A 24,821-nucleotide genomic window follows, 5' to 3' on the forward strand; every position below is an offset into this window, starting at 1 on the left:
TCTACCCTTACGTATTTTTGTATATATCTCTTTTTCAAAAAAAGGACATTTTCTTTTTGACACAATTTCATACATAATGCAACAATGGCATTGTCATGCCTAGGAGAATTAACAATAATTTCTAGGTGTTAAGAATTCACAATAATTCATATTCAACTTTCAATGACTATCTAAAAAGTGTGATTTTTTTTTTTGTAGTCTGTTTGATGGAATCAAGGCACAACAAATAGGATCAACTGCATTTGGTTAGGATGTCTCTTACGTTTCTTTCCTAGTACATACGGTTCCTCCCTTTCCTTGTAAATTTTTTTCATGCCTTTGTCTTGTTGAAGGAACTGTTCTGACTTCTTTTTAAATTGAATTTGGAATGTCACTGTTGAAGAAAGTGCAGCATTGGGCTGACAAAGTGAAACCTGCCAAACTTCTCAAATTTATTTTTTGGCTCTAGAGGGGCAGAGGAAGTCTGGCACACTTCTGCCTACTTCATGTTCTGAAAGATCTCCATGAAGCCCTTCAGCAAGCCTACCTGTCACATTAAGGAGTCTAAAACTGTGCTAATCATTCATAAAATTTTGTGTTTTACAATACTACTTTGACGTATTGCAGTTTGTAAAATAGTTTTTATTTAATAGCGTTAAGATAGTTATGCATAAACTGACATCAAATAAGTCAATAAATGTTTAGAAATTCCGAGTTTATAAATATCTTTCTTAGAATGTATAAGAAATAATTAAGTGTTGTTTTCTAATGATCCTGGGAAAGAAATACAATTTGGCATGTCTCTTAACTTTGGCTTTTGCCCCCTTTTTTAGGGATCATTTAGCCAGACAGGCAGGTTTTCATTAAATTTAATTTGTGTGGAGCTTAAATATTAAGTTGAGTTATTAGGATGGTAAACCAAATGATGGTTCTGTCTTTTAACATTTTGTGGTGCACTTTTTAAGAGAGATATATAGAATATTCAGAGGATAATAAGATGCTGATGAAAATTACAAGTGTTAGAAAAGAGAAAATGAAACTTCAACATATCTTCATGGTATTTGTGTTAGATAAAAGTGTAAATTAGCATATATAAGACTGGCTTAATCTTTCTTTGCAACAGCTTTAGCTAATAAAACTTCAAAAAGATCAGTGGTGCAGTTTTTGAAAATCCTAAATATGAATGACTGTAAATGGAACCATATGAAGTGAATGACAGTAAAGTAATCGTAGATGAAATTACCAATTTCAAATGAAATAAATTCAAAATGAAAAGGATGAAGGGCAATTAAGTACCTATTTTGACAATTCGAAGTGGTCAAAGTTTTTAAAAGTATGACACAGGAACCTTAACCTATCTATATATGAGTGATAAATGAGGCATTTTGTGTCATTACATTCCCATAAATCACTTTCTTTAACTGCTGATGGCTTTTATCAGATCTAACCTTTTCAAGCTTCTATTAGAGTGCTAACATTTTCAACTTTGACACATGTGCAGTTTACAAATTCTGCAGCTGATTAACTCTGGACAGAAGCTCACTGGCATCATTGTCTTCAAGTTGGGTGAAAGCCTTAGGGTCTCGGAAACTCAGACACTTACATTACAGTACAAAAATCTCAATTAATGTAAGGGGTTGGGCTTTAGAGTTGCCAGGTGTTTGTTTTGTTTTGGGAAACAAATATGAAGAAGACTTCATTTTCTATGAAACAGGGGATCTAGGAAATACTAAAAATTAAAAAAAAAATTAGAAGAGCAAGGCTGATAATAAGGGTTAATCATGTATTTTTTTCCCTTAAAATATATATATATTTGGCACTCAAGAAACATTGTTCAAAAAAGGAGTGCTAAAGTTTAGTTTTGAAACAATCAAAACAGAAAACCCAAGATTAATACATTTGTGGGGTGAGGGATATGACCTGAAATAAAATATAATTTAAGTGAGGCTTTTATACTGATGAAACCATTTTAATGATTTTTATGGAGAGATGTTAAATCAAACTAAAATATATAGTTTAACTTTCATGTAAATTCCCAACATTCTAAATTAAAGGTTGTTTTGATTACTTCACCAGTCAATTCAGTTGAAAAAGAGATTGAACACTCTTACTCTGCCTACTTTTAAAACAGTTGTATTGAAATTAATATAAAGACAAATCATGTAGAAGGTAATGCCACTTCTGTTAAAAGTTACTTGTTAAAATACTAAATCTTCACAGGATACGTTTTAGACAAAAAATTAGAATAAACCACTTATTACCAACATGAAACATTTACCACAAGAAACTTTAAAATTATCAAATTATTTGTCTATTAATAGTGTAGGAACAAATAAAGCAAATATATGACAGCTGTAATCTTCTGTTAAATTGCAAACAGGTGAAGATCAAGACTTCACAATACTTTTAATTTTAATGGTCCTAATTCCTTAGTTGAAGAGTCAAATACAACAGTTAAAATGGACACTCTGAGGGTTTTGATGATTAACATGAAATTGTATAGGTAGATATGAACAGGTCAATGTATTTATATAAATAGCACATACACAAATACACGTGAGTAGATGTGGGTTAGTGGGAACGAAGATATCAAAGAAATGTATTCAGAAAATACGATTGACACAGACCTTGAAATAAAGCTAAAGTTTAAAAAAACACTGTCTTTGATAACAATAACCTGACAGAACAAATCATGATGCTGGTTGGTTGACCACCAGGAGCCTGGGTACTTCCAATAGCATTCGTTTTGATAAGAACTACCAGCCATCCAGCCTAAATAATGAAACCCAAAGAGACGGACTAATGGCACCAAAGTACAAATGTTCACAGAGAACCTCCTGCGGCAGATTGCCTCTTGTTGATAAATGACAAATCTTAGAAAAATAGCGGGGGAAGGACAACTTTTTCTAGCACCGCAACCCGCACAGTCTCATAATGTCACCATCTAAGGCCTATCCATGACAAATTAAAAACTTCTTTATTTCACTAATAATGTCACTCATCACAGGAGCTGGGCAGTTACACTTTGACAATTCAGATGTAAATCCTGGGTTGCCTATGAGTATTCATGACAAAGGCATATTTATCATTTAAAACAAAAGGACATGACTTCTTGGTGCTCATATCAAAGACCAGTGATGGATGAGGCCATGCTAATCAAAAGACAGGCTAGAAAGAACACAGATGTTTGCTACTTTGATTAAGAAAAGGCTATTCCCTCCCCCAAAACCTCCCCAATATGGACATTTCAAATGGTTTTAAATGTATAATTTAAAATAGATATCTAAGAGTTTGAAATTCTCAGTTATAGCTCTTACAATAAAACATCATTTTTTTCCAACCACAAATTATGGAGATTCTCAAAACCAAGAAAAGATCCACCTACCAGAAAGTACTAGTTCCTCAGTGTAACCCACAGAGAGATTTCCACAATTGATACTGTCTTGAATTATTATTTTCAATCCAGAAAAATAAAGAGAAAAAAGTCTATCATCTCAAATTTTGTAAATAGCGCAACTGTAAGATGAAATCATTGTGAGGAATTAAATAGAAAACAAGGTTTAAGACATTTTTGCCATTTTTGTTTCTGGCCATTGTGTTGCTGATTTTCATTCCAAATGCTTTTCCAGTTGAAAAGCATTAAAAAATAATTGTTTGGCTGGGCGCAGTGGCTCACGCCTGTTATCCCAGCACTTTGGGAGGCCGAGGCAGGAGGATCACCTGAAGTCAGGAGATTGAGATCATCCTGGCTACCATGGTGAAACCCCGTCTCTACTAAAATAGAAAAAATTAGCCAGGTGTGGTGGCATGTGTCTGTAGTCCCAACCATTCAGGAGGCTGAGGCAGGGGAATCGCTTGTACCTGGGAGGTGGAGGTTGTAGTGAGCCGAGATTGTGCCACTGCACTCCAGTCTGGTGACAGAGCAACACTCCGTCTTAAAAAAAAAAATAAAATAAATTGTTCATATTTTAAGGCTTATTTAAAACCTTAAAGGCAATTATTTCTAGTGATTTTAGCATTCATCACCATTTTGAATGAGAGACCAAAAATAAGTGTTGCATTAAAAAAAAAAAAAAAAAAAAAAAGCAAAGAAAGGTATTTAGAGTTGGAGCTATTGATAGCACTTCCTCCCATTCCTCTGATGAAGAGCTATCATCAGGGCTGGCTGATAGAAATCCAATTTACAAGGCCCTGCTCATTTGAGTGCCTTTCAAGATGCACAGGATTGGTAACCCTTCAGACCCGCAAACAAATGTCTGCTCTTCCAGGGCAGAACTATTTTAATGTTGGTTACTGGGCAGTCATCACTGTAAGGTCACCTTGAAGAACTGTGAATGGTGGGGGGGTGGGAAAAGCCCACTTCTAAGTGACCTGTTTCCTGCCAATTTTCCTTGTCACTTTTTCAATTCCAGTGAAGCACACTTGTTGATAAGCTTTTAATAGAGTGATGCATGACAAAAAACCAAAAAAACCCAAAACAATCCCCCCTTCCACATACAAAGCCATATGAGGGGAAAGAACTACCTGTGTGTTATGAGAACATTTGGGAGCTTTGTTTTCCCTTTTGGTAGGATCATCTTCCTCTCAAAATGATGGAGACACCAAAGTCATACAGTCATTCTTAGCATGCATATCATCTGTGCTTCTTGTATGGAAAATCTGCGTCATATTAAATGTGTCGCTGGTGTTAGACCAACAAGTGCATTCCATTTTACAATACACTGAGTTGTATCTACACATGTACCAGGGTCTACTTTTTACTAGTCAAAGTAAGTATTGTATGTCCTACTTATAATAGGTATGTTTTCTTTTTAAAATATACACCTGCTTCTCAGAGAGAGAGTCAAGAGTTGGATACGTCAGAGGGCTCAACACTCAATATATTGAGGCATTTATAGAATAACAAAAATGTTTCACCTTTTGGCCCTTTTATGAAAAATTTACTGGATGCCTAATATATTTAATATTCAGTAGCATGTGAGAATAATTTTTATGCAACTCTGATAGTTAGAAAGATAGATAACTCAATTATTAGATCATCTATCAAAATATTCAGATGTATAAGAGGCTACTGAAAAGATTGATGACTGAGAAAGTCCACTGATTCTCTAGCCATCATATTCATGCATCTGGTCAGACAACATTTTTCGCTGCCTTCACAAGCAAGCTTCATTACCCATCACTCCACTGAAAAGAGTTTATTATGAGGCTGCCATCTTGGCAAGACTATTATTTAGATGATAAATGCTGAGGGGGGAAAAAGTGTGTCTACTTTTTTTTTTTTTTTAAGAAAAAAGATGAGCTTTTCTGACAGATAAAACAAACAGCATCTACATTTCTAATTAACTTAAATTTGGCAGATACAAATATAGGTCAGTTAAAGCTATGATGTTATCTTCTGTCTGAATTTTACCCTTAATTTGTAAAATGTAAATTAACTAATTAGAAGAAAAACAGCATGATTAGTGACAAAAATGCTTCAGCTGGGTCTTTGCTTCCTGACATTTATGATCAACTATAATGAATTATTGCTTTTTAAAATAATTGATAGAATACATTTTTTCTCACCCAAGGAAAGAAATTTTACTAAGAATTTATAAAAGAAGGCCAGGAACCTGGCAAAACAACAGAACTTTGTGCTGTGCTTTCTGAGGAAAAGATATATATAGAATGCCATTATATTAGAAACAATTGGGTAAATTTATGCCTGTGTAGCTAGGGGTGAATTTAGAGGAAAGATATGTATAGACATTAAGTCGCTAATAAACCCCGCTAAAAAGATTGTTTCATATATCGAAAAAAAAATGCCTTATACTAGGCTCTACTACAGTTTATCTTGTACTCAGGACTTAACCCTCTCGCTGTCATTTCAAATGGATTTGTTGTATACTCAAGCGACTAGTGAGAACAGTGCTAGGTGGTGGGTTGCAATGTTAGATGGAGAATGGTTAGAAACAGGAAACTATCTGTCCACTTGAGTTTCAGCAGGGAAACCTGTCACTGTTAAGTAAAATTAATCCATGTAATAGTTAAGTGAAAAGCAGTTTTCAACTATTCCTATGTAGACAAAGGTTCTACAATGAGAAGTACATCTACAATGTCAGACATAAATGTCAATTAAAAGTTACACAGAATCCTGAGCAGAAAGGTGTGTGGGGGTGGCCACGCTTTGGCACAGTGGAGTGTGTGTGACTAGGCCCTGGACAAGCAGAGCAGGATGGGGGGCTGTCAGTTCTCATAGCACACAAACTAAGAGTTCGGATCTGAATGAGTAATACCAGGAAATTGGAACTGAACCCTAGTGGTAATGTCGACAGAAGCTGAATGTGCTCAGCTGATAGTGGGCATTAGTTCCCAGTGACATGACACCATTGGAAATGGTGGAGAAAATAGGAAGAGAAATGATTCAAACAAAGATGTATGATGTCTAGGGTGTTACTGAAAAGTGCAGTGATATGAGGAAAACAGGTGAAGAGTTAAAACAAATACTTCAAAATTTCAGTCCTAATTTTGCGTATGCCATTACAATATTTACCTTGGACAAAAGAATCTTAATTTCATTTATTAGACACTTATCATATTTGGAAACAATACCACTGAAATACTTGAATACTCCTTTTTCCAATATTATGACAAATATGTAAACTTTCCACACTTTGCAAAGTGCGATCTAAATGCTCGGAGAATATTATTGCACGTATTTTATATTTCCTAGCTGTGGAGACAGCATGGCAATCTTTCTGAATAGCTGCTTCTCATTAAACAGAGTATTTTTTTTAAAAAAAAGCATTTAGGTTATTACTTTTGTATTTATAGAAATTCATTAATAGTATACATTTTTCTTCGCATCTCCATGCCACCATGATACTAAATTAAAAAATAATATGGATAACCAGTCAAAGCCCCGCTTCACAGTATATAAATCTAACATAAAACATCAATTTATACATGGCAGAAAATTCTCTTGATAGTTCTCTTGCCTCCACCTAACTCTTCAACCTTTTAACACATTATGTACACAGGAGATAATTACTTCAATTTACCTACAATTTACCTTTATGTACGTTAATCTTGCACTTCAGAAGTAATCCTCAAACTTCTGAATTCCAATAAATTGATTTCTATCAAAAAGATAGACTATAAAACATAACATAGCATACAGACCTCCTCATTTGTTTAGTTTTTCTTTTTCCAGCTATTAATAATCTCCATTCACATTTGTCATTTTGAAAAACTAATTTAATTTTTTAATTAAAAGCATTAATAGTTTCAAGTAAGGGTTTCAGCCTGATGGTAACTGGAAAAAAAAAAAAAAGGCAAGAGAAATGTAAAAAGCAATCATTTATATCTATTTAAATTATTTAACATTTCTGTATCAAAGGCAGCACTCTGTGTTTGAGGAGTGTGTTCATCTGTGAAGGAGAAGGAAGGCAAGGAGAGAAATGCAATGAGTGTCAGGTATCCTGAGCAAACCTGAGTCCCTCAGTGTTGCAGGAAGGTCAGACCCTTTCAGCATTGCACTGTTGTGTCAAAATCCGTCAACAAGCCATCACATTGCAGGAAGAAGAATGACCTTTCAGTTCTTGATGTTTGGGCTGCCGATGGAGCTCTGGGTGTGGGGTATGCATGAATGGTTTTCCTAGCTGCTTGACAAATGCAACTCCCAAGGTTTCTTTCAAGTGTGATTCTTAAAAGCCCTAGGTTCGTACATTTTGGTACAACTTTCTAAACCCACATAACTCATGGTGGAAACTGATGTGAGGCTAACTATCAATACCCTGAATAATCAGATTCAGTGCAGCCAGACTGAAATTACTTTAGAAGTTCAAATGCAAGAGATGAAGGGTGGGAGTCGGTAAATTTAGAAATAATTTAATTTGCTATGAGGGTCGTAATTATTATTAATCAGTTCTCTAAACTTTATTATGATGTCATGTCACAGGTATCTTCTTTCCCTATTTATAAGAGGCATTTCTCTGTTCTCTCCCTCTGAGAAAAACCACTCAATCTCTTTCTACTATGGATGATCCCTAAATCAGACTGTCTCTGACCCACCACTCAGATTCCTATCCCACAGCCCAGTTGCCTTTGGACATCTCTAACCATCCCAACTGAAGTTATTGCTAACCTACATTTTTTTCTATTCCCAATTCTTTAATAGCATCATTATTTTGCCACCACCAATATTAAAACCTCAAAGTTATCTCTGTTCTAAACCACTTAATACAACGACACTTTTACTGATGTATTGAATGTTGGCATTACTTGACAAATTCTGTGAATCCTGCCTCTATAATCTCTGTAAGTCTATATGGTCCCCTTCCATTTCCACTGCTACCACTATAATTTGGGAATTAATGGATTATTTCAATATGGGTGACTAATAGCAATAGTGTCCCTATTTCCAAATTCCTGTTTCTACTCAATCTAAGCACTGCTACCAGACTATCCATCCTAAAGTTAGGTCCTAATCATGTCACTCTTCTATTCAAAAAACTCCACTGGCTTTCTAGCTCTGTGACCTTGATTTGGGCACTTAACCTCTTCATAGCTCAACTTTCTCATATGAAATGGAGATAAAATACTAGCATTTACCTCATAGGATTGTTATGTGGATTAGAGTGGAAAATACATGTAAGTGCTTAAACCAGCTCCTTGAACATAACTGGTGCTCGGTGTTAGCTATTATTATGATCTATGTACATGTTTGTTTCCCTATTAGTTTGAATTAAATTCACTGAAGGCAAGATTAAGTTTTGCTCACCTTTGTATGCTCTGAAATACATAATATGCTATTTCTACATAGAAGTAACTTATTAAACATCAGCTGAATTTGTATATCTATGCCACTACTGATGGGCCAGTTTGCTAGAACTTGTTGCATTAAGAATATGGCAGGCCAGGCATGGTGGCCCACGCCTGTAGTCCCAGCACTTTGGGAGACAGAGGTGGGAGGATCGCCTGAGACCAGGAGTTCAAGGTTGCAGTGAGCTATGACTGCACCACTTCATTCTAGCCTGGGTGACAAAGTGAAGCCTTGTCTCTAAAATAAAATAAAAAAAAAATAAAAGAAATATGAAGTAGTAAAAAATAGTCACTTCACATTAAACCAATGAAAGGTAATTGGGGCTCATCAAATATTTTAATCTAGTGTTGAGTTCAATATGGCTTTATATACCTACCATTAGCACACAACCAATGACTTCATTTTTAATACCTTCTTAATCAATATGGAGTACTCTTAAAATATCACAGCTGGTCATCAAAGATGACTAAGATAGCCTCCTATTTATATGAGTTGATGAGCTCTATGAATTCTAAAAAAAATCCTTTTTACTAAATAAAAAAAAATTGGCTTTAGTTTTTAACTTATGATCACTTGGAATGAAATACCAGGAATGCTACAAGACTAAATTTAAAATGGGAGGTGGTGGTAATGGTTAGCAAGCTGCCAGCAACAAATGGGAAGGAAATAGCAAAAGGGAACATATAAAGAGAAGCAGGAAAGGGTTAACAAGACAATTTGCTAGTATAATCCTGTGTGAGAAAAGGTGACCAAAACACAAGAAATATCTCAATCTCAGGGATTCAGATAGAAAAGGAAGAAAACTAAGAGAATGGTATTCACACAGATCTTAAGAGTAGACTGGAAGAATGTAAGAAGGAGAGAAAAAAAAAAACCACACAAGTGAATGTAATTGACTTGTGTTACTGAATAAGGCGAATTCATGGGAGAAATTTAATTTTTATAAGAATTTATAAGAATTTGACTTCCAGAATCAATTAGAAATTAGAATGAAAGAACGTTTACCATTGTCATTATGTATCCATGAAGATTTCTGTTCTATGAGAAGAGTATGAGACATGCAAATTGCATTCATGTTCATGACTCATTTTCCATATTCCACATATGTGAGAAGAGAATGAGCACAGGCAAACCAGGGCAATGTAGCCTCATCACTTATATATCATCCATTTCAGGAGATACTTGAATGATATCAAACAGCAGAAGATGCTTGGAAATGGGAACATGTGTTCCTTAAAGGCAGAGGAAATGAAAAGGCATAGCTGCTGGGAACAGGGCTCTGTCTCACCAAAGTATGGCCTGCTTTATTTTAATCCAAGAGGCATAAGAAGCCCTGAGTGCTACCAGTAGATAACCAAAGAAAGCTGCTTTCTAACAACCATATGCTTATTATAATCCTTGGCCTTGAACATATTAAAGACTTCCCTTTTGCTGGGCATAAAGTCATAAATGAAAAATCCCATTCCAACTCTCAGAAGCCTGAGGGAAAGAGAGGTAGAATATATGGATGTCTGAGAGAGAGAGAGAGAGAGAGAGATCTCAAAAGAAAGTAACCTGAAGGACTGCACAGTACTCTCATTCACGATGACAATGAAGTCTATAAGTTAAGTGGACTTAATAAAGATACAAAAGTTAAGATTACAAGGTTAATTTTAAACAAGACAAACTGGTTTACACCAATCTGCTAAACTATGTGTTAAAATCATAATTGAAAGTCTCCTACTTGGAACCAAATTAGGGTAACAAAGACTGGATTAGCTCTCTGTTCAAAGTTAAAAAACAAAATAGATGACATAACAGTTTTTAAACACTAGACATCAAGCAATGAAGAACTGTAATCCCAGAGTGATGGGATCACAAAGAGCAAGCCATTTGATTGGCCCAGCTTCATAGAGTTTCCAAGCTGTGACGTCCAAATGGTGAGCCCAGGCGAAGCCCAGCAGTATCCCTGAGTTGAGGAATTGTACCTAGGAGAATGGGAAAGCCAAGGCAACTAGAGTTTGAAGGGCAAAATATCAGCAGGGGAAAGCTGCCCAGAGAGAAAAAGAGAATTCCAGGGACCTAAGTAGGTCGCCCTCAAGTATTCAGAAGAGTACTGATAAGTGCATATATGTAAAGATATAGAAAACTTGAATGACACTACCAACCAGTTCGACCTAATTGACATTTATAAGACATCCCACCAAAGAAAAGTGGAATAAAGTTTCAAGTATACATAGAAAATTTACAGAGATAACCACAGTCTGAGCTATAACATAAATCTCAATACATTTAAAAGAGTTCAGATTTGTTATCTGATCTCAGCGGAATTAAATTAGAAACCAAACAGAAAGATATCTGAAAATTTCTCAAATATTTCAAAACAAAACAGCATACTTCAAAGTAAGTGTGGGTCAAAGAAGAAATCAAAAGTAGAAAGTAGGTGGAACCAAATAAAAATGAAAATGCAATATATAAATATTTGTGAGATGCAGTCACAACAGTGCTCAGAAGTAAATTAATTGCACTAAAATATTTATACTGGAAAAAAGAAAGAATGAATTAAAATCAACAACTTCAGTTTTCCACCTTAGGAAACTAGAAGAGCAAACTAAACAGAAACTAACACACACAAAAAGAAAATAATATAAGATTAAACACCAATGAAAGAGAAAAAAGAAAATCAGTATTAAAAAAAAAAATTGGTTCGTTTGGAAGAACAATAAAATTGATAAACCTCTAGGCAGACTGATGTAGAAAAGAAGATACAATTACAAATATCAGGAATTAGAAAGGTATCATCTCTACAGATACTAAAAGACAATAAGGGAATATTTTCAACAAGGTTATGCCAAAATATGCTGCAACTTAGATTAAATGGACAAACACTTTGAAAGACTCAAAGTGCCAAAGCTCATTCAAGAAAAAAAAGACATAACCTGAATGTCTTATAACTACCAAGAAATTGATTTTATAGTTAAAAACCTTCTACCAAAAAAATACCACAGGCCCCGATGCTTTAACTGTGGAATCCCACCAAAAATTTAAGGAAGAAATAATAGCAATTCTGTGCCAACTTTTCAAAATATTAAAGAGGAGGGAATGCCCCCCAACTCTTACTAAGAGGCCAGCATTACTCTAATACCAATACCAGATAAATACTTTAGAAGGAAAAATAAAACATGAACTTGTATCACTCATAAACATAGATGTAAAAATTCCTAACAGATTTTAACAAATCAAATTCAGCAAAATATGAAAAGTGTATTGCTTCATAATCAAATGGAGTTTATCTCAGGAAAGCAAGGTTGGTATAACATTAAAAAATCAATCACTATAATTCACTATATTGACTAATTTAAGAAACCTATATGATTGTCGTAATAGATGCAGAAACAGCATTTGACAAAAATCCAACACCAATTTTTGATAAAAACTTGCAACAAACTAGGACTAGAAGGGAGTTTCTTCAGCCTGATAAAGGGCATCTACAAAAACCTATAGCTAACATCATTCTTTTATATTTATTTTAGAGACAGAGTCTCACTCTACTGCCCAGGTTAGTGTGCAGTGGCATGATCATGGCTCCCTGCAACCTTGAATTCCTGGGCTGAAGTGATCCTCCCATCTCAGACTTCTGAGTAGCTAGGACTACAAGTGTGTGCCACCATGCCTGGTTATTTATTTATTTATTTAATAGAAACAGGGTCTCACTATGTTGCCCAGGCTGGTCTTGAGCCCTGGCCTGCACTGGTCTCCCAAAGTGCTGGGATTACAGGCATAAGTCCCTTGTGCTCACCCCTACCATCATTCTTAACGGTGAAAGATCTAAAATCTTTCTTCTAAAATCAGCAGCGAGGCAACAATGTCCACTCTTACCATTCACTTTTGTATGAAGCAAAAGAAAAAAAAAGGCATACAAATTGAAAATGAAGTAAAATGGTCTTCACAAACAACATAGTTGCCTATGTAGAAAATTCTATCACATCCACCAATTAGGTAAACTATTAATAAATGGGTTTTATAAGGTTGCCGTACAGAAAATCAAAATACAAAATCAACTGTATTCCTCTATAGTAGCAATGAACAAATGGAAACAAATAAAACTATCATTACTAATATTATTAAGAACTATAAAGTATTTACATAGCCATTATTCAATCAATACTTAGATATCATCTCCAAAAAATGTGAGATTTGTGCACTGAAAACTACAGAACAATTTCTGAGAAAAATGTTAAAAGACCTAAATAAATGGAGAGATGCCAGGTTCATGGGTCAGAAGACTCAATAATATTAAGACGTTAATTCTTCCCAAATTGATCTGTAAATTCAATGTAATCCCAATCTAAATCCCAGCAGGCTTTTATAGGAATTAATAAGCTGACTCTAAAATTCATATGGTAAAAAAGATCTTGAATAGCAAAAAATAACTTGGAAAAGAATCACAAAATTGGAGGACCTACTATCTGTTTTCAAAATTATAATGTTACAGTAATTAAAACAGTGTTGAATTGGTCTAGACAAACTGATGATGGAACAAATAGAGAATACAGAAACAGGCCCATACATATATGAACAACGGATTTTTGACAAATGTACAAAGGTAATTTAGGTGGAGAAAAGAGAGTCTTCTCAAAAAAGGGTTCTAGAACCATTTCTGCAGGCAAGAAACTTATATCCAGAATACTAAAATGTAAAATAAAAATGCCCTACCCAAAACTCAATAATAAGAAAACAACTCAATTAACTAATGAAGCGAAGATTTCAAGAGAAACTTTTCCAGAGAAAACAGGTAGCAAATAAACATATGAAAAGATTCTCAATATAATTTATCATTAGAAAAATGCAAATTAAAAAATCACATGAACACATTTTTACACAACTATTAGAAAGCCTTGGGTTAAAAGGCTGACCATTCCAAGTGATGAGGAAGATGGGAAGCAGCTGGAACTATCGTAAGCTGCTGGCGGGAATATAAAATGGTAAAACCACTTCAGAAAAGAGTTTACTCATTTTGTAAAAAGGTAAAAATATTCCCACCATATGGCCCAGTCGTTTCACTCCCAGTATGAAATTACATTACATCTTTACCCAAGAGTAATGAAATCATGTTAACATTTTACAAAACTGTTCAGATCAGCTTTATTAGTAATAGCCAGAACTAAAAATAAGCCCAGTGTCCATCAACAGGTGAATGGATAAATAAACAGTGGAACAGTCATGCAGCTTAATGCCTCTCAGCAATAAAAAGATGAACTATTGATATATTCAATGTACATTATCCTGAAATAATTATGCTGAGTGAAAAAGGCTAGACAAAAAAGAGTACATGCTGCATAGTTCTAGTTACATAAAATAGTAGAAGAAGCAAACTAATCAACAGTCACAGAAAGCAGATCAGTGGGTACAAGGGTGCAGGGAGAATTGAAGGCATTAGGAAGGTGGATTATAAAGGGGCATCTGGAAACCTAGGGGTGGTAAGTATGCTCACTATCTCTATCATGGTGATAATTTTAGAGGTTTATACAAAACATTAAATTGTACTCTTTAAATATGAGTTTATTCTGTGTCAGTTATACCTCAATAAAGTTGTTTCTTAAAATACAGAATATAGGCTCTTGAAGAACAGAGAACAAATGGTCCATTTTCTCCAACCACATGAAGGTGAATATCTAAAACTTGTATGCTGGAGAGGGTTTTAGTTTTAGCTTAGCAAGCCCATTAACTGACAGAGTAAGTAAACTCTTCCAACATATTTATCCCCATGAAAGATATGAAGCTGCCCGATAGAGTAGAAAGAGCATAGGTGTGGGGTTCACAGAGAGACCTGGGTTCAGGTGCTGCCTCTGTAGTTTACTGCTCAGTTCTCACTGTTAACCCCTCAAAGGCAGGGGCTGACTCTCTACTGACTAACACAGTGCCTGTAAATGTTTGCTGACCTGGACCTGTATTTCTTCATAAAGCAACTATTTCATCAAGACTGTTTGGAAGCAGATAAGCTAGGAATGCTAAGGCTAGCTAGCAAGTTGAGGCTAGGTAAAGAAGAGTCTGACTTCAATGTTAGATACAGATTAATCTCATAGTTTTCAACGAGAACAAAACAAATTCCCAGAGTACTGGCTGCATTGCATACCAATTAAACTAGCTCTCTAAGGGTAAAGCCAATATCAATATTTTAAAAACAACCCCCATGTGATTTTAACACACAGTAAAGTTGGAGAATTATTATGCTAGACTCCAAGCCTTTTTAGTATCAATTTTGACCTGATCTGCATTATTCTAGACTTAGCCTCAGAAATGGACTCCGTGTTCTTGGGTTCTTGACACGAACTGTGCTCCCAACTTCACTTCCTATTGGTAAACTCTCTTTATTTTTCCCTTACCCTCTCTGGATGATCATAATGCTGTGTTTCCATTCTTAGAATGGCCACTCAATCCTTTGCTTGTTGGTTTGGCTTGGGGTAACATTTCTGAGCTAGACATGACTCAGATTAACTTTGTCATAGTGTGTGTCAATGGGAAGTCATCCTCGTAAGAATTTTCTGGTCGCCTGGATTTGTGAAACTGGTCAATATACCACTCTTGTAAAAATCTTACATATGCTTGAAAAGAGTAATCATTTAGATGTCTTTCTAGCCGGAGAAACTATAATTCCTTGCCATTCCTTTATAGATCTGTTTTCTTTGATGTAAGTCATTCTAGTTTCTCAACAATTATCTCCTTATTACGAATATCACTCTAAAGGCCTAAGATAACATTTCTATTCTTTGCTCAGTTTTGTTAAAATCAATGAATGATGGCAGAAAATATGAATTCCTCACTTAGAAAAGTCTTGTTATTCACATTCTGCATGCTGAAAAAATGATACTTAACCATTATAACCATTATGAGAAGTCATTTTTATCAAAGTACTCTATATACAGAAAACACTTCCCTCACTCTGACAAAATATTTTGAGGTTACTCCAGCTAACAACAGTGTCAAGTATCTGTCTGAAACAATGGGACATCAATATCTCAAAACCAACTCAATTTTAAGAGATGGAAAAAGCAAATTATTATATTTCACCTTGATCGAAGCCCTCTCCAGAGCATTTGCTAATTAGTAGTCAATCTGTCGCTTGTTGTTGCTACTTGATAGTATATGGCAGCAGTGCTGCTTCTGAGGCTGCTGTAATTGAAGGTTTGCAAGAGCTTCTATTGCTGAGGCACATACTCCAACTTAAGACAGATGTGATCAGCCTTGTTTTTAACAAGACCGAAATAACTGGAAATCTGTGATTTGGCTAATTGCAGGGTTCCTCAAAGTACCTTAATACAGGAAAAACTTTGGCCATGCTCTGAAAAATACCTTCCTTAACTCTAACTGGTTGGCATTCCCATTCTAAATGCCTCTCCTCTCAAGCTATCACAAACCAGAGGAAGCAACTGCCAGACCATTGAGTAAATAACTGATCTTTAAAAAATACTTAGAGGTATGAACTAAAGTCAAATCAATTCTGTGGCAGAAGGTATTAGCTTAGCATTCCCTTCAGGAGAGCAGACTCTCTGGAGCCAAAGCTTCAAAAATCTGACAGATAGAACTCAGCTCTTAATCGTTTCCATGGTACATACATGTGATCAAGACCGTATTTCCTCCGGTGCTCATCTCCCCTCCTATCCTAACACCAGAACAAGAAATGGCTTTGAAAGATCTATGCACCTGCTTCCTTTAATACTGTCCTTTACAGTCAATCAAGAGAGGTCCATGTCCTGAACCCAAGCTTTAGGTAACTCTGCTCTAGCCACTGTCTAGTTATATCTGAATCCATGGAGTAAGGAGCTTATGGGGCCAAGGGAACATCCCCACCTGATGCCTGTTCCCTCAACCACTTTCTAGGCCACCTTCCAGGTATCAGTGACCTCAGAACTTCCTGATCTTATAGCCCCGAGACCACTCCCAGGGCCTGGATGGCCCTTTCTCTCAGGTTCATTCACCTGATAAGAGGGCAGACTACCAGAGTGCGCAACTCTGGCCTGAGAGCCATAGCTTATGGGAATGTACGTGGAGCTTGGATACGCAGACCTGGTGTGTGCTTGACACCTTTCCAGGTGTAGGATGGAGCTGAGGGTGGGAAGAAAAGGAAGGCAGGCTGTGCAGTGGGACCACCGCTCCCTGCACTGACACACGTAGCCTGCAAATCCAAGGAATCTAGGAATTCTTATGCAAATCTGAACTTTCAGCTCTTCACGCAGAATGGAATATATTTAAGGTCTGTTAACTTAATATGTAACTTTACATATTTAGACACCTAGTATATAAGGCTCCATTTGTACTCTTGCTCCAGGCCCAGTTTCATGTATCCCTTAAAGAAACTAGAGATTATCCTCTGCTTAGAATTCTCAAGGTATTCTATGTCAAATTTCAAATGAGAGAACTCTCTGAAGTTTTGGGAAAGCAACCGACCAACATAAGATTATAAATATTTATCTAAAAACCTTTATAAAGTGAATTTGTCATTTAGTTCTCAGTTATTTTCTATTTTTAAAATTCCTTATGTTAAATACATTTATGCTCTATTTCATGAAACAGGACTGCAAAAGCCTATACATTTGAAAAGTCTGTAAAAGTTTTTCAGAAAAATTAGGTATTTTCCTCACTATCCTCCGAGTTGAATTCTCAAAGAAAAAAATTTGATTGTATCATGGCTTAATGTCACAATGCCTGACAAATTCCTCAAAGGCTGATTCAAACCATTATTGTCGTCAGACATCAGTAAATACAATCAATAAATATCTACTATCACCTACTATGTGCCAGATTCTGGGCAACCAAAGATGGATAAAACCAGTAGATAAGATGGAACTCAATATTAATTGGAGGAGGTTGACAAATAAGCAAGCAATGACAATGTTTGATAGATGTTATGAAATTATTAGCGAAACACAGGAGGCGCACCAAACCCAATCCTGGAATGCAGGAAGGTTTCTCAAAGAGATGTCAGCCAAGCTGAGTGCTGAAATTAGCTGACTAGTTTATGTGGCAAAGAAGGCGATTAAAAATGTCTAATCAGAAGACCTCTAAACTCCATCAGTGGCATACAGAAAAAGAGACAGAGGGGAACTAATATTTTTTTGACTGCCAGGCACTGTGAAAGTGCTTTGTATACACTAAATAACTGATCTTCAGAGTAAGAGGGCAAAAAAAGTTTTATTCAGTCCATTTTATTGAGGAGAAAATACAGTAAATTGTTCCCAGTCATGGGACCAGAAAGTGGCATACTCTGGATTCAAACCCAATAGTCCTCCCATTACTTCAAGGATCACTAAATTGAAAAACCAAATTTTGCCCCATTTGTTCCAGCCAAGAAGCTTAGATTTTCTTTGAGAGAAGCAGAGAGGTATATCAACAAAGTGCACTTTGGTTGTAAAGAGATGTCTCTAATGAGAGCGTGCCAGAATGTGACTGGAATGGCAGATGGAGGGGTTGAAACTTGCGGTTGCAATTTCCATGTTCTTGATCAGTGGTTGTTGGTAATTGTTCATGTGCTTTATAGCATATGGCCCTTTCTCTGTCATTAAGGTCACTCAATATTTTCATTCAAACTGACCCACCAAAAGTGAGGACAAGGTGTCTGTCCCTGCCTCTTTGAAAGGCCACATGTTAGAGAACATATATGTCACCTGATCTTAGACTGGTACTATTGGTTTCTCTCTTTACAAGTCATCCTCTCAGTATAAAAGTATACTTAGTAATAGAGGCCAAATTGTCAAAGAACTCACCTTTTGATTAGAGAAATAGGATAAGAAGACTTTTTGTGTGTTGATTTCATAAGTAAATGTATTTTCTGGTAGCCTTATAGAATTTGGGCCTATATTTATGGTAGAAGTAGAGAGTTTTGAGTAGTTGTTTAACCAAGGTTCATACCTGGGACTTGGGATGGGGATGTGCTTGTAGGAATGGCTGCTTATGTTCTTTACTCAATAGCTCTGACTTTGGGGAAGATGACTACATTGTAAAATTTAAATGTTTTCAACGTTAGTTAAGCTGAGTAAGAATATCAATTTACTACAAAAGAAAACTCTTACAGAAATGTTAATCTAAAAATTGGTGGCTCTGTAGTTATTTGCATGGGAAATGGATTTACACAAAAGCATTAGTCTAGGCCGGGCGCAGTGGCTCACGTCTCTGATCCCAGCACTTTGGGAGGCCAAGGCAGGTGGATCATGAGGTCAGGAGTTCGAGACCAGCCTGGCCAACATGGTGAAACCCCATCTCTACTAAAAACACAAAAATTAGCTGGGCGTGGTGGCGGGCACCTGTAATCCCAGCTACTTGAGAAGCTGAGGCAGGAGAATCGCTTGAACCCGGGAGGTGAAGATTTCAGTGAGCTGAGATCGCGCCACTGCACTCCAGCCTGGGTGACAGGGTAAGTCTCCGTCTCAAAAAAAAAAAAAAGCGTTAGTCTATAAAAAGTAATTGAACAGTCTTATTGTAAAATCCAATCTTTAATCTGAAAATAGTGTGACAATTAGGTAATATTAGTTTTTATATAAACTAGCCGCTTATCACTTGAATAAAGCAAAAAGCCCAAATTCTAACCAATAGCCTCCTTGAAAGGCTACCTACAGGTGAGAGAGAATTTCTTCCAATTCTAAAGAACTTCAGAATCTGCTATAGTTATATGCTGAAGAACTTTAGCAATTGCTCACGTATATGAGTTGTGTTGAGGCAAAATACGAGAAGAGGAGGATCCCACACATTCACAAATGGGGTAAGTTCTCCTTCTGTCAAAATACTCCATCACCGGTAAGCTTATATCATTATCATATATTACAAATTTTATATACAAGTAAATGCCCCAAAGTTCCATTTTAAACCTGGGCACTAAATGTTCCTTTTTGAACTTGCATTTCTTGGCCTCTCTGTAGACATTTGGTAACATCAGTGACTTTTGTGACATTTACTCCTTAAATGATCTGGACCATTTAAAACCAAGGCTAGCATTCCCATATCACACACATCGTGCCCAAAATGAATTATGCTCACTTAGCCAGTATATATTCAAACAACGTGCTCAGGGAATGTAAATCAATAGTAGTCTAAGTAAAACATCACCAGAAGGGAAAAAGTAGAATGCAACAAAGTAATATAAAATCCAAAGGAAATTGTATTAAATTATCTATCACTCAGACATCCTCCAGGCATGTCAATAATCCGTAAATCTATCATCCAGGTGACTAGATTATTTAATCAGCCTCTAAATGGTGAATGTTAAATACACAGTAGGTACTCAATAAATAATTGAGTTGCTTTAGAATAAAGATAATAATTTGGAATTTTGAAGTAAGCTCTAGTATTTGGGATTTAGTTTGCAATTGTTCCTTAGAAAAGAAATGACCAGTACCAAAGCTGGGGAAACAGTCTACCTGCCTACTGATTGAGCTTATCAGTTTTCTTTTTTTAATACTTTAGCAACCTAAACTTATGCAATTTGATTTTCTTGTCATTGCTTTCCCTGCACTACCAAAAATGATGCTTTCTTTACTATTTCAAACTCATCATAAAATTGCTAAAAATCTAAAATTCAATTTGCCACATTACTGCTAATTTGAATAATGGCTGAATAAAAGACAGGAAACGCTGAACCAGCATTGATTTCTAAAACATTTTGCACTTTCCTCCTCCATCCCTGTAAAGTAAAGCTCGGATGCCACGCACAATTACACAAGAAAATCAAGAAAGCCATTACATTCAGCATTTTGCCATGATCATTGTTACCATGGCAAAAAGTGGGCTTAGGTTAGCACAGCTGCCACAGGCGAGGTCCACTGGCCTTTTGTAAAACTGAGTAACAATATAATGCCAAATTCCGTAGCTGGTCACTGTTTTTACCCTAGGACAAGGCTATTAACCACGGATGCTACTGTCTCATTCCTTAAGGATCTGAGTCAATGTCATTTTATTATTGTATTCTTACTGTTGGCCGGCATTCCTGTTCTAAGGGGGAAAAAAAGTGTGTAGTGTGAACACTTGGGACTGCAATAATAGAAAAAGCCAAAGTTTGGATGGTTGCATTGTAAATGACAATAGGGTTGTGCTAGAAATCACACAGATTTGGGAGTCAGAGATAAAAGCAGATCCATGATAACTAGCACTATAGCACATCATTTTCTCTGAGTATCAGCTTAGTTATCTGTAAAATGGGGATAAAAGTAACTTCCCGGGCATAAGGTAGATAATCAGTAAAATAAGACCCCCCCACTCCTTTCTTAATGCTGAGATTTCCGTGTCTTCGGGAATGTTAATATGAGTTGGTAGGTAAACTACTCTCTATTCTTGGAAGGTATATCATTTCCATCTTTCATATCGTTTGGATACTTTTCTCAGAGAGCTGAGGATAAATTATTTTAAGGTCTGACAGTAAGCATAAATTTCACATCAAAAGGATAAAAGTTCAGTGTCAATATTGTAATATATACCACATCTTATTATCTGCATTTTAAGTGACACCAATATTATTGTAAAATGAATGAAAAATGGAATATATACTAATTTTGACCTTATGCAGAGATTTTTAGTTTTAAAAAATGAAGCAACATTATGAAACCGGAGAAGTTTAAATTATCTGAAATGAATACATTAATCAAAACTCTGTATTTACTAGAAACAAAGGCTACTAGCATTTTTACCAGCTAAACAAAATATTTTTTTCTAATGAGATTTCAGCTGAGTATCGTTTATCTTAAAAGAAAAATAATGAGACCTTACCTATTCCAGTAGCTCCAGAACTGGTCATGCAGGTAGGCGTGGTGGCTACATTCATCACCAAATGAGGCTTTGCTTTCAATCCAGTGAATTATGTGCCCTTCTACAGCTAAGGGACAAAGCATTACTAATATACGGAGAAGGGAAGGGAAGATTGAAAATTCTCAACTCTGCACAGGCCTCTCTAGGCTTCACATTAATGAGCACAGGCTTAGCTCTTACCATCATTTATAAATGTAATTACAAAACAACACACTGTATATGTTCATTACAAAGAACATTTATGTGACAATCATATTCCTTTGATTTTCATTATATTCTTCAAAACTCCCTTTCCTAGTTCTCAGACTGCCTGTATAACTTGACAAGTGACATGCCAAGCAGACCAAAATGAGTCTGGTTTTTCAACAGATCTATGTTTAAGGAATCGGAAATTTAGAGAAATAAGTTGAAAATGACAACCAAAATATCTTTAGAAAACATGTTTATAATATATGCAAAAGATTTTAAGACAGATTTCTTCTGAACCTATTATTTTCTGCCATTTAAAAATAATATTTTCTAATTATTCACCCATTTTTAATATTATAAAGCTAATATTAACGTAAAGACATTAAAAAATACATCCCTTTTCTCTAAAAACAAATGCATAACAGAGTTGAAGAACTTACCAACTGGTACTTGTAAAATAAAGTCTGGTGTTTTGTCATAACCCTTTGCACGGAGCTGATCTTCATCTACAGGAAGAACAAATGCTATTTACTTACAACACTATTCAATTAACAAGATAGGAATATATTTGTTTTTATTTCTTAAATATGTATAAAAACTACTACTCTAGTCATACAGATCTTTCTTATGCATGCAGTGCTGTGTCAGAATAAATGAACTTTCTTAACAACCCTGAAGCGTAAATATGCTTCAGATATGCTTCTTTCATTATTTTTTCTGTATTTTTTGTTATTATAAACATCACGAATTCAAGCTGTCATATACTACCTTTTTTGTAATTGAAAGTACTCAAAATAAAGTAATACACTCACTGATTTAAAATAAAGGCTTTCACTGCTGTGAAAATTACAAATGTTATCAGCTAGTATTGACAATTTATAGTCAAGGGCCAAGCACAGTGGCCTCTACAATGATGAAAAAATGCTTTCAATAAAGCAATTACAAAAGTTTAGTTTCAATTAGTGAAACTATTCCCACACACAAGAAAGAGACAAGGACCATGAGATCGCCATAAAGAATTAGTTATCCTGCTTAATTCCTTTGGTATGCTATTGTTTCTGGCATTTACCTGAGTTTTATAACAATATGTAATTCTGAAAAGCAATTAGGCTTTGAGATTTTTTTTCCTAAGTCAGTTCGATTTCTTGTTCCCCTGTAAATACCAATGATCTATTCAGAAGGAAAGAAGGCAGGAAAACAGGAAGCTTGACAAAGTTGGGAAAAACCAGAAAGGTGATTGTTTAAAAAAGAAAAAAAAAAAAAATCCACCAATATTTTCTAAATGCTGTCCTTGACTTCTAATGGCATTACAATGTGATTTCTGAAATGGGGAGTTCTCCATTAGATTTTGGAGTGACCTGGTCATTCAATTCCAGACATGGCTTTCTGTCTTCACCCAACCTCAACTAATGGCCCGACCAAGTAACAAGGAAGGCTGTGTGGTCTCTTAACACCTACTGGGCTGTTGACATTGTCATGCATCCCATTCGCCTTCCTGCATCACCTTTGATTAAAATTAATGGCCCATTCCCAGTGTTGGGTAGCTTATTTCCAATCCATTTGTCAGCCCAAGACAGTGGTTTCATGGCCAATGTTCAGAAACTCTGTTTTAGAACACTCTTGTGCACATCTTGAAAGGTCAGCATTTTAAATGTAAATAACCTTTTAATGACAAGACACATATTTAAAGTAGACATTTAAGTTAAATTTTGTTAAAAGTCAATATCCTTAAACTGTCTAGATTTTGAAGGATTGGTGCCAGTATTCAGAGCAACCTCCCCTCCTTGAAATATAAAAAATCTCAAGTTAACTATTGAGATAACGAAATACAGATTGAAATAATACGACTTTAAAAACAAGAGAATTTGGAAAGTGAGCTGTAGATGAACAAGACTGGACGAGTTTCTGTTCTTTAACTATACTCTGACCACAATGAGAATATTTAATAGAAAAGGCATTTATTAAAATCAACTCCAGTGCCTTGAGCTGATGTTTCCGGTAGCTGATGAACAGTTTTAAAAGCAATGGTGACATTAAAAAAGATAGATTAAGATTTCATTAAAACTCTCCTAGTTTCATCAACCTTTGCAGATGTTAAAATCTGTTTCAGAAAGAAAAATGATTATGTTCCTGATAATAGTGCAAAACAAAATTTCAAAGGTCACCAAGCAATCTAAATGCACACACACACACACACAAATCCCTTTAAAAGACAGATGCTGCACTCCTGTTCACTGCACCAAAATTACAACATGATATCTACAATTTAAACTGCATGACTGACTTAATATGAAAATTAACAATCCCGAACTCCAAAACTGAAACACAAAACATCAAGTGTGGCTAGGGATCCTTCCCATCTTTTTGTGGTGAACTTCAACAAACTACAACTGGCTCGCTCTGTCTCTTTCTCTCTCTCACATACACACACCCCTGTCTCCCTCCCTCTCACTCTTTCTCTCTCAACATGAAGCTGATTCAATAATCATTGTAGCCAAAGGATAGCATCTGGAAGTCTGTGTCACCATTGGGGATATCAGATTTCCATTTTTTTTTTAAATAGTAAAGAGGTTATCCCAAACATCTAAAATACTATGTATTGGGCATCTTCTTCCTTTAATTTATTTACTAAACTCTCACTGCCGTAGCTCCTCTGTTTCAACCTTTGGCTTGCTTCCTTCATCCTAAATCTAAGAAAGGACGAGGTAACAACTTGGCAAAGTTCAGACAAAATGATGGTACCAGGGTAGGAAGCAGCATTTTGAAACAGGTGGCTTTGTTCATCTGTTCTAGGCCCCAGGACACTTAATGCCCCCAAAAGATGAATGAGTAAAATACAAGTGCATGTTTACCAGTATCCATGTCTTTACAAATCCTATCTGGATAGACAATAATTTCCTTTCTTAATTTAATTCCCTACATATCAACGAGGCACAAAGGCACCAACTAGGCTCCAAGTTCAAGGTTTTATTGGATAACTCTCACTGTTATCTTTCTTCCTGGGTCCCAACTGTCTGTGCTACATGTTCATCTGAGGTTCATCTCAATTGTGTAAAAAAGACAGCATCTCTTTCCT

The 24,821-nt window shown here is 35.7% G+C and overlaps 1 protein-coding gene across 6 annotated transcripts in view; it reads right to left on the minus strand.

Annotated features, from left to right (window-relative positions):
• Positions 1 to 24,821, minus strand: part of C7H15orf41 (chromosome 7 C15orf41 homolog) — a 243,501-nt gene that overhangs the window by 92,955 nt on the left and 125,725 nt on the right. For all 6 annotated transcript variants that reach the window (XR_002523018.2, XM_017960507.2, XM_031668855.1 and 3 more), the window contains 2 exons: positions 22,186 to 22,251; positions 21,518 to 21,623 (listed from right to left, as the gene is read on the minus strand). Coding sequence is in view for 5 of the 6 variants with exons in the window: in XM_017960507.2 (XP_017815996.1) it covers positions 21,518 to 21,623; positions 22,186 to 22,251 (172 nt within the window). In the remaining variant the exon portion in view is untranslated. The remainder of the gene's footprint in view (positions 1 to 21,517; positions 21,624 to 22,185; positions 22,252 to 24,821) is intronic.

Source organism: Papio anubis, chromosome 7, assembly GCF_008728515.1.
Source record: "Papio anubis isolate 15944 chromosome 7, Panubis1.0, whole genome shotgun sequence".
Lineage (NCBI taxonomy): Eukaryota > Metazoa > Chordata > Mammalia > Primates > Cercopithecidae > Papio > Papio anubis.